Source organism: Oncorhynchus kisutch, linkage group LG16, assembly GCF_002021735.2.
Source record: "Oncorhynchus kisutch isolate 150728-3 linkage group LG16, Okis_V2, whole genome shotgun sequence".
NCBI classification, from domain to species: domain Eukaryota; kingdom Metazoa; phylum Chordata; class Actinopteri; order Salmoniformes; family Salmonidae; genus Oncorhynchus; species Oncorhynchus kisutch.
Window position 1 is genome coordinate 25,774,326 of NC_034189.2, and position 10,710 is coordinate 25,785,035.

Genomic DNA, 10,710 nt, shown 5'->3' on the forward strand with positions numbered 1-10,710 from the left:
CACGATGCCTCAAGTTCTGCAGGAGCGTGCAGTTGGCATGCTTGACTGCAGGAACGTCCAGAGCTGTTGCCGGAGATTTTAATTTCAATTTCTCTACCATAAGCCACCTCCATCATTTTAGAGAATTTAGCAGTATGTCTAACTGGCCTCACAACCACAGACCCCCTAAATAATGCATTTCATTTTGTAAAGTAGTTTCTTGCATGAAACACATGTTCAGTCACCTTATCTGAAGGACAAGTGGATTAACAGGTTAACGTCAAGCTCCATGTTTTTCTTCAATGTAGGCCTACATTGAGCTCCACACATTGGCTGCTACTGTAGGCTGAATGATATAACTGCTATTTCCCTCTTACAAATGTTATGGGATGCATTTTCTCCATTTGTTTTTGATTGTAGACTCTGGTAGACCTACATTATTGTCAAATATCCTACTGGGCCCTGTTAAAACAAATTTAAAGCGGGTACAGCCTCAGTGTTCACAGTAAACGTGCGCTGGAAATTTTCACAACTTTCAGGTTTGCGCTCAGCAGAATGAATGTTTTTTAGGGAACATTGCCTGAGGCCCATTGTCGTGCCATTCCTCTGCCGCCATCACCTCATGTTTCAGCATGAAGATGCACAGCCCCGTGTCGCAAGGATCTGTACACAATTCCTGAAAGCTGAAAATGTCCCAATTCTTCCATGGCTTGCATACTCACCAGACATGTCACCCGTTGAGCATGTTTGGGATGCTCTGGATCATCGTGTACAACAGTATGTTCCAGTTCCCACCAATATCCAGCAACTTTACACAGCCATTGAAGAGGAGTGGGACAACATTCCACAGGCCACAATCTACAGCCTGATCAACTCTATGCGAAGGAGATGTGTTGTGCTGCATGAGGCAAATGGTGGTCACACCAGATACTGACAGGTTTTCTGAACATCTCCCCCACTTTTTTTTTTTAAGGTATCTGTGACCAATAGTTGCATATGTGTTCGCATTCATGTGTAATCCATAGATTAGGGCCTAATTTATTTACTTCAATTGACTGATTTCCTTTATATGAACTGTAACTCAGGAAAATCTTGAATTGTTGCATGTTGCATTTATATTTTTCAGTAAAAATCCTATCAACTGGTTTCAGCCAGTGTATGGCTGTGGATTGACTGCATTGTGTGAATAGAATGTTGGTATAATGGCAGTTAATTTGAATAATTCTATAGGTTTTTTCTAAAACTGGGCTGGCTAGCAAAAAAATAAACCGTGCAGATAAATTCTTCAAATTAATTATTTCACACTATTTTATCACAGCACTGGCAAGCCATGGTTGACCATCTCCATGACCAAAATGGCTGACCTTTAACACATCAAAGTTCATGTCTAGTATTGTAATTCTATGGCAGAAACACCATTGCGTCGTCCGCGGCAACGACACCATCCGGCGACTAGATGATAATCCTGCGAGAGGGAGTGAGACGAGAGGAGGATGAAGAGAAGCATTACTCATTTGTCTGATTTCACTGGGATTCTAAAGGAGCGAGAGAAAGCGGGGGGGGGGGTTCTGCTTTAGGGATCCTGGATTAATTTAAGCCATTTCACAATGTCCAGCCACAGAAGAGAGAGGATGGAGGGAGGACGGAGGGATGAGGAAGCGAGGGATGCGGAGGGGGGTTGAAACAGTTCAGTCATAGCCAGCAACGGGACATCCTGTTGTAGCTTCCAAATACCATTTCCTCCAATAAAAAAAGAGAGGAAGGGTGAGGGGGGGCAGTGGGGGGGAGACCTCCGAAATAATCTCCCACAGTAGACACACAGAGACATTGATTGTCATCTTGGCATGAGGCCAAGTCTGGAGAGAAAGCTCCCTCCCTCCCGCTGCCCCTCTGGAAGGCAGTCAAAAAGCACCTAAAGGAAGTCATTAAAGCTGAAGGTTGATGAAAAGTCTCACCCCCCCCCCCCCCCCCTGTCGTCCTTCTCTCCGTCTCAGCCCCCCCCCCCCCCCCCCCCCCCCCCCCGCCTTCCCTCCCTCTCTCCCCAAAGGCATGCTCCAGACTGTTCTCGACAAAGGACCCCTAAATGCTGACATCACAAAGAAAAGTGTTCCTTTGCATCCACATGTTTACACTGGCTCTAGAGTTGCGTTCAGTGTGACAAGAAATGACTAATCATTTTTAGGATGATTACCTGTAGGTGTCCAATGAGAAGGCTCATTTGTGTTTTCTGTTTTACAAAGTGACTTACAATTGGTCATTTGAATTATGCATTGTGTGCTTTGGGAATGAAATCCATTTTTATGGATTGCATGACACATTTAAGAGTTGGACATGATATGAAAGCAAAAACAAAAAAATTGTTGAACCTAAGCCACGTCAAAGGTAATTCCAGTGTGCACTTTCTATTTTCTGGGAGGAAATTGATAGTGAATGGCGACCACCGAAGCATCCCCGCCCTCCCATTTGCCAAGAGATTTCATCCACCCAGACTAATCTGCCATTGTCATCAAATTTGCCCCCAGTGACAATAATTCAAAAGCATTTATCATATGCTTTAGCTTAGTTGTGTCCCGGCTCTTTTTCTCTGTGTGGCCAATCTTGTTGACCTTGCTGTCAGCTCTCCTGTAGAATTCTGGGTGGCAGCTCTGTCGCCCCGAAAGCGGCATACAAATTAGCTTTTCAAAAATCAGATCAAGTTATGTAAAGAACAAAAGCAAGCAGACATCAAAGAGGATGGGGAGCACGGCAGGGGGTAGGGGGGGATCCCCCTAGGTCTCCATACAGACGGGGACCAGGCGAGGGCCGCATAAAGGGTTCCCAAACGTCTGGGTCCCCAGACGCCCCGGGTTTGATTATTGTTTTTATTCCCCCCCTCCCCTCCTGGCACCTCCCACCTTCTTCCAACCCCAGACCTTGCTCCATCCCTTCAAATGAGTTCAGCTTTTTTGGAACGAGTCCCAATCCTAGACCTGGTCTTTGATTTCTGTGGGGTTTGGCACTGTCTCTCTTTCTCTAGGAGGACCAGTGAGCCGTGACCCCTGGCAGCCCACCCCAGTCTGTGTGAGCCCGCAGACACTCTCCCTCACAAACACACATGTACACACACACACACACACAATGCCCTGCCACAAAACCCCACAGGAAAGGAGGGAGAGACACACACACAGGGGAAAAAAACTAGACAAATCTATTGAACTCCAACTTTCAATGGAATCTTGTCCTCTGAAAACAGATTACAAATCTGCTCTCTAATACTGCTGTATGTCTGTTCTGGTGAGTTGGATTTAGTGTGTAGTCTGCTGGTGGTACCAGGGAGACTGAAACCAGTAGAACCTGACCTGCTCAGCATTCAAATGCTACCAGCCAGCCACCTGCCACCACACAGACCAAAGTGTTGAACATGAAAGAGGAAGAGAAAAACAAATCTTGAATTCAGTCTGTTGACTGTCTTTCCCAACTGTTGTCAAATGACACATAGCTTTTTACTAACCGGTAAACATAGCTCCCTCAAGATGTGATGTGGAAGGAGATTTTATAATACGGTATTTATGCAGGCAAAAAAAATTCATGTGGATAGTAAATATATTCTGTTTATGTGGCATTATCTTGTCAGTTATAACATTTTAACAATGAACTTTAACACCAGGATAAGTAGTCACAAAACTGTAATGGCGTAAGGAAGTTTAAACATTAACGGCCTAACATACAGTACATGTAAAAAATACAATTTAAAAGGTTATTCAAGTCTACTTAACCTACTCAATTACTCCTGTTTAAAAATGTATAATATGTTGTATATACTATATAAATACATTCTATATAATATATAGTATAATTTAATATCAGTTCTGTAATACTGGATTCAAAGGTTCATAAGAGTTAAAAGGAAATCATTTTGTCTTGCACAGCAACATTTTCCTCCATTGTCAGTAGTAAATTCCCATAATCTCGTGATGACATGCTGATATTGCATGTTCCATGAAAGCGTCATGAAGCTGAAATACTCCCTGTCCCTCTCTGAAGGCCCAAGATGTGGTGGATAGTTTCCAGCAGGGCGTAGGGAAACATAATAGGTGTGTCCCAAATGGCACCCTATTCCATATTTGGTGCACAATTTTTTGTATGGACCCTGGTGGAATGTAGTGTACCATATAGGGAATACAGTGCCATTTGGGAGGCAACCCAACTCTACAGCCTCAAGGTGTGCACTGCTTATTTTCTGCAAACTAATTGAAAACAAATTAACGCAGAGACCCCTTTCTTTCTCATCTTAATTGACGTAATGGTTCAGTGCTACGGTGCTTTGTTGGCCCGGTTCTCGGTTTGTGAACTGTGTGGACTGGAATGGTCTTGATCGGGGAAAAGACTCATTAGCCAACAAGTTTTCATCACGGATACAAAATAAACAATCAATAGGCCAATCAGACGACAATTGAGGATTATCTATTTAAAAGAGTACATATACTTTAATGTTCTTATAGTTGTCTAACGTTAACTTACCACAGTAAAATGTTTCTTACTCAGTGTAGGTGTAGTATGGGACTTGGTCTTCAATGACCCAGTGAGATTGTGAACTAACCTTTTGATCTGGCCATTTTATTCAACAGCAAATATGTAAAGCCAATCAGCCTGTCCTTCCTATTTCTGCCTCCACCAGCCTCCACTAGTAAGACTAGACAATCAACACCTCATCTATACCCTCACCAATCTCACCAGGCTGAATCATGGGGCCAACAGGCCATGCTGTCATGCCCACAGGCTGACAGACAGCTCTCCAACTCATACTCTTCTTATTCCTGCCTTGACAGAAGAAAATATATGATCATATCACTAGTGATCCCGGCTGTTTCCAGGCTGCCTGGCTTGCCCTTAAAGAAATGAGGGTGTCTGTCTGTGCTCATTGCTGTTAATGAATCAGTTGAAACTCTGGGACCTGGAGGATTGTAGGCAATCCTTCCTGAAGTGCAGGGTGCTGGAGGGCCCACTGATGTGTCTATGAGAGGAGCTGCCATGCCATCAACGGCTCAGCAGGCAGGGTTGGGGAGTTTTTTTGTAATCTGATTTTTAAAAAAACTGTAACTGTAATAATATTGTAATTAGATTACAGATTCTTTTGAAAAAATAGATCATTACCTCTAGGATTACTTTTAAATTCGGAAAGGCTAAAAAATACATTGACACCTTTCTGTTTTTTCAATGACAAAATCAGCATCGAAAAAAGTTGTTTGTTCCAGCTGAGTGAGTCTGACCACAAGTCAGAGACCACTATGATTTCATTTTTTATTTAATTAAATGTTTACCTTTATTTTACTAGGCAAGTCAGTTAAGAACAAATTCTTATTTTCAATGACGGCCTAGGAACAGTGGGTTAACTGCCCGTTCAGGGGCAGAACGACAGATTTGTATCTTGTCAGCACGGGGATTCGAACTTGCCAACCTTTCGGTTACTAGTCCAACGCTCTAACCACTAGGCTACCCTCCAAGTGTGTTGGATCCTTTTTGTCTTCATTTACTGCCTCGTAAAGGGAAAGTAATCCAAGAGTAAAGGAAAGTAATCCGATTATGTTACTAGGTATGTGTAAACCAAGTTACATTACATTTGAACGTGACTAGTACCTAACTAATTACATTTATAAAATAACCTTACCAACCCTGCCAACAGGTGCAATGAGATGGACACTACAAATGATCTCCTTGTTTGAGCATGTTCAAGTTAACCAAGTTTCTTATCAAGAACAAAAAGAATGCCAATGGACATTGCTGTAACCACTCTCAAATTAGCCGGGTTTATTCATTAGTCAATATCGTAGCAACGAAAAACAAGTCTCTATAGGACAAATCCAAGTAGGTCCCTCCCTGTTTCATTCAATTTGCTTCTGTTTGGTTCCTAGTAAATAACAATCCATGTTGGTGAGAGGTAGGTGGTCAATATGATTTAGTTTATGTAGTTCTTGACAGTGTATGGCGAGGTGCCACCATATATCTATATAAACTGTATAATCCATTATGAAAAAGTCTAATTGGAACTTGAAATTGTGCATGTTTATAACCAATCTTGAACAATTATTAATAACCGTTTTCCCTTCTGCCAACATATCTCCAAACTGTATCTCCTCAGGCGAGTAACTTGGTGAGAAACGTCGTCGGCACTCAAGCCAAAGCCTGCCTTTGTCATACCGCACGCACACCGGTCTAGTTACTTCACTCCCGGCCCTGTCATAACCCACTGAAAATCTATTGTCATTAAAGTGTTACTCCTCAAAAAAGGATTTCTACTGACACCCCCCCCCCCCCCTCCCTCCCCTCCGGGTGCCTTTGACTGAAAAGATACAGATAGGCCTACAGAACATTCAGGTGTTGGTAGATTCCAGTTAACTTCATCAGCAATTCAAGAAGTGATCCCTTTTTTTTCAAACAAGTATTCATTAATTAGATGCAAAAATCTCATTTGAGGGTAACTGCTATTGCAGGTTTCCCCAGACAAGCAGCACCGTTTTATTTATAATTTTAATTGTTAGACATAAGACCAGGAAATTAGCTCCAAGTTGCTTTTATTTTGGAAATCTGTTCCCACGCGTAATAGACACGTGATCGTGAAAGTAACAAGGTTTGAAATTTGTCAAATATATGTTTGGGCTTCTTGCGGTCAATTTGAAGTCTACGGATTATTTATCATGTTCCGTCCCCGATCATTCGCTCAAGAAAAAAAAAGAACTCGTCCCGCGGCATAATGTTGGTAGTACTGTCACATTCCATGGTGCAAGTGACCCCTTGTGGACAAAATAGAAGACAGAGCATAATTTACCTGAACCTATTCAGTTGAACATTTACAATTAGATACACATCCACTGAGAAAATATGTAGATCGTTTGATGCAATGTATCAAAAGCAGAACGTATGCAGACAGTGGCACAAATGTGCTGTCATTTTATTAGGGAGTCATGTCAAAGATTAAAATCCCACTGACGAGTTTTATATTCAAAGTGAAAGCTTATTTTATGCATTTGCCATTCGCAGCAATATTTCTACTGTGTGAAGGCTCACCAAGAACGTATTTCCCGCAAGGTAGCTTTCTGACAGTCTGATGCAGCGACAGGCTCCAACTGTCTGAAGCATGCCAATCTCACACCCATACAATTTTTCCCTTAGGAACACCTGGACAGAGGCTACATCAGGATGGGAATAATGTCAGCTAGAGGGCAACAAGGTTTAAATATTCATTGAAGGGCTGCAGACAGACCAGTTTGTCAAAAGCAATTTGCAGGCCAGAAACAGAAGTTTAGACAAAGTATATCTAATTTATAAATGGTCCCATCAAGATTCAGACATTGAAGAATGGCATGGGCTCAGATCCAAGCCACAAGTAGCCCATTAACCACCAATGGGCTATGAAACTTACCTCAGGGGGTGCACTTGAGCAAAAAAAACATGGCATTTGATGTTGCTCAAGGTTGTGCCAGCACATGCATCAGTCCACACAATCCTGGTCATAGTCACCTACAAAGGAGCTGGAAAAGTTAACATGCATGAAATAAACATGCTTGGTGATGTAATTATAGTATTTCCCACATTGCAAGTTAGGGACATGTAGACTATACCAGATTTATAGGGCACAAATTCTCACTAAAAGACATAAAGGAACAGATGCACAATACCGTGGCGCTTTATTCAAATACAACTTCAAACATGGAAATGCCACTGGTATGCCAAAATGTACACAATAAAAACAGCACACATCAACAAAGCCAAAAATCAAAACCAGCTTCTCTGAAGCCACTTTTCCTCAGATGAGTAGATGCAAGTTAATACATTTAAAAAGTCCTAAAGTTCTACCAAGCAAAACATTGAAGCAGAATGTCCTGAGATGACCCCATGCCACTGTTTGCTGGGTTATACAGTCTTCTGCTGTCCCTTCTTTCCAATCAGTGACTTATGGATATGAGGGATGACACCTGAAAGAGGGAAACAATCAGTGGATTCAAACATGAAATATAAAACAGGGAAATGGTACAATAGCAATACCAGTGGGAAATAACTGCTGCACTTACCACCACCAGCAATTGTTGCTTTGATGAGAGAATCCAACTCCTCATCGCCTCTAATGGCCAGTTGCAAGTGACGTGGAGTGATACGCTTGACCTTCAGATCCTTTGATGCGTTTCCTGCCAGCTCCAGAACCTGAAGTTCAAGAGCTTGCAGGTAAATATCACTGACTCGGGTGAACTGCGATTGCATACATGGTACTGCATGGTTTTGTGCCATAAACCGCAACAAAATGAAAGTGAGTGTTTTGAACATGCGTTACCTCAGCAGTTAGGTATTCAAGAATAGCCGCGCTGTAGACAGCTGCAGTCGCGCCAACTCGACCATGGCTCGTTGTTCTGGATTTCAGATGTCTGTGAATACGACCCACGGGGAACTGAAAAACAGGACGGGAAACGTTAAGCATTTATTTACCCAACTAGCCATCAGTAAGTTGCGAGCAAATTACACTGAAGGCTTGCGCGACTCCCCACCCTACTTGGCAGTTTGTTAACAGGTTACGAACATATTGTAATCTTTCGAAAATTGTGTAATTTTGAATGGTTATAGATTCACCGCCACGATATTAGTTAGATTGTTAAATCGTTCGAAAATTAACACATTTAGCCTACATTACCACACGTTTTATCATTGGCGCTAGCAAGCAATAAATGAACGCACTCACCTGCAAACCCGCCCTCTGTGAGCGCGAAATGGCCTTTGTCTTCGTCTTCCCGGAGTCTTTTCCTGCCTTCCCACCAGCCTGAAATATACAGTTTTATGGTATGGGTTATTTTATGTATTAAACAATTGCTGCAAGACAGCAGTGTGTGTAATTAGCCTGTTTATTCTACAGCGCGTGTTGGCGTTTTGATTATAACCAGCCAATGCCAAGGGATTCAAATAGCTAATGTCAGCTAGCTAGCCAACGTTAGCTAAATAATATTACCTTTGCTAGCTAACACAAATACGTGCTAATTCTCACGGTAAACCCGTTGAATAAAGTGATGGATTTAGCATCGAAGAGTTTAAAAAATATATATACCATTTTATATGATGTCCTGGCTATTTGCAGCTGCACAGATCCTCGGCGAGCACTTGTCTAGTTTGAACAACTAGTTCCGCATCAGATTGCCATGCATTTATGAAGGGGAGCTTGATCCGGGACTTTGCATGGAGGAAGTCAGCCAATCAACTCTCGAATTCATTTTTTGGCATAGCGCTTAACCAATCACAATGCAAAAGTGCTCAATGTGCGGGAAAATGTGACACGTCATTCCTCACTGGACGTTGGATAATGTCGTTTCTATTTAATTCTCAATTTATGTTATTATAATAATTTCATGAGAAAAAAACAAACAGGCAATAGATCGTGACAGGTCAACCAATAAAGGCCAAGTTTTTGAAAGTTACAGCTTGTTCTTGTTCTTGTTCTTCGGTGAGGTTTAATCGCGGTTTGCATCCAATATGTTGCATTATCGCCCCCAACTGAACTATAGTATACATCCATTACAGTTTGTGTTACAAAACGGGCATAGGGAAAAATGTTATAAAAATACGAATATTACCCTACCAACTAACCCTACACTCAAATAAAACCCACCACCTTATTCCACACCCTATCAGATCTTACCCCCTGCCAACACAGGGCACTACCACTCAACACACCATGTAATTCTTCTGAATTCAAATCTCGTACCCCCAAGTACTTCTCTGCAGCTGCCACCACAACATCTATTTTCTGTGACATACGTTCCCTCTCCGTGAAACAGTTAAAAAACCATTGCTATGAGCGCTAAGAAGCTAACCTTACTTTAACATATATCACTTATTGGCCTATCCCTCTGCTCTGGCACAGATCTACTATTCACAGGGATCCTTTCAGAATCCCTCACTCATGATCCACCCTCCTCTACTTTCTTCACTGCCTCAGCATATGACATCTTCTGCACTACTCTGACCATGGCCACCTCAAGCTGCCTCTCTCACACCGGACACCTCTGATCCCCAACAACATGGGCACCACTACAGTTGACACACCCACATTTTTCCACCAAAACTACACATTCCTCTGTCCTATGTCCTCCTGCACACTTCCCACATTTTGGATTCTCCCTCCTACACACTGCTGCAACATGCCCATAAACGTGACATCTTTAACACCGCAATGTATTCGGCGCAAAAGCTCTAACAGCATAACTCATACAGTGGGCTCCAAAATTACAGGCACCCCTGACTGGCAATGCACAAACAATACTTAAAAAAATATAAACCATATAATTATAGAGATAAACTCAAAATACCATCATGTGAAAAATACTGTACTTTATTAATGTTTCAATGGAACCCCACAAAATCATTTATTGATTTAATTGAAAATCAATGTCCGGGGCCTCTTGGGTGGCGCAGTGGTCTAAGGCACTTAGCGTTTTTATAAAAAATTATAAAAATGAACAGAATAAAATAACAATAATGAGGCTATATACAGGGGGTACCGGTACCAAGTCTATGTGTGAGGGTACAGGTTAGTCGAGGTAATTTGTACATGTAAGTAGGGGTGAAGTGACTATGCATAGATTTCAACTGCTGGTTGCTGCTTTAAGCATTTGCTTTCATTTTTACAGATATTTGTCCAGATATTTTGTATGTATTTCATTGTGTATTGCTTTGGTAGGGTAACATTTTGTATTTCAGGCATGTCATTTCCCC

At 42.0% G+C, this 10,710-nt stretch overlaps 1 protein-coding gene across 1 annotated transcript; it reads right to left on the bottom strand.

Annotated features, from left to right (window-relative positions):
• Positions 1-7,617: 7,617 nt before the first annotated feature.
• On the bottom strand, positions 7,618-9,178 carry LOC109906538 (histone H2A.Z). Its single transcript, XM_020504277.2, has 5 exons — positions 9,047-9,178; positions 8,687-8,764; positions 8,285-8,398; positions 8,028-8,157; positions 7,618-7,931 (listed from the first exon to the last, which is right to left on the bottom strand). The coding sequence occupies exons 1-5, from the start codon at positions 9,047-9,049 to the stop codon at positions 7,870-7,872; spliced, it is 387 nt and encodes a 128-aa protein (XP_020359866.1). The 5' UTR covers positions 9,050-9,178; the 3' UTR covers positions 7,618-7,869.
• Positions 9,179-10,710: the final 1,532 nt, after the last annotated feature.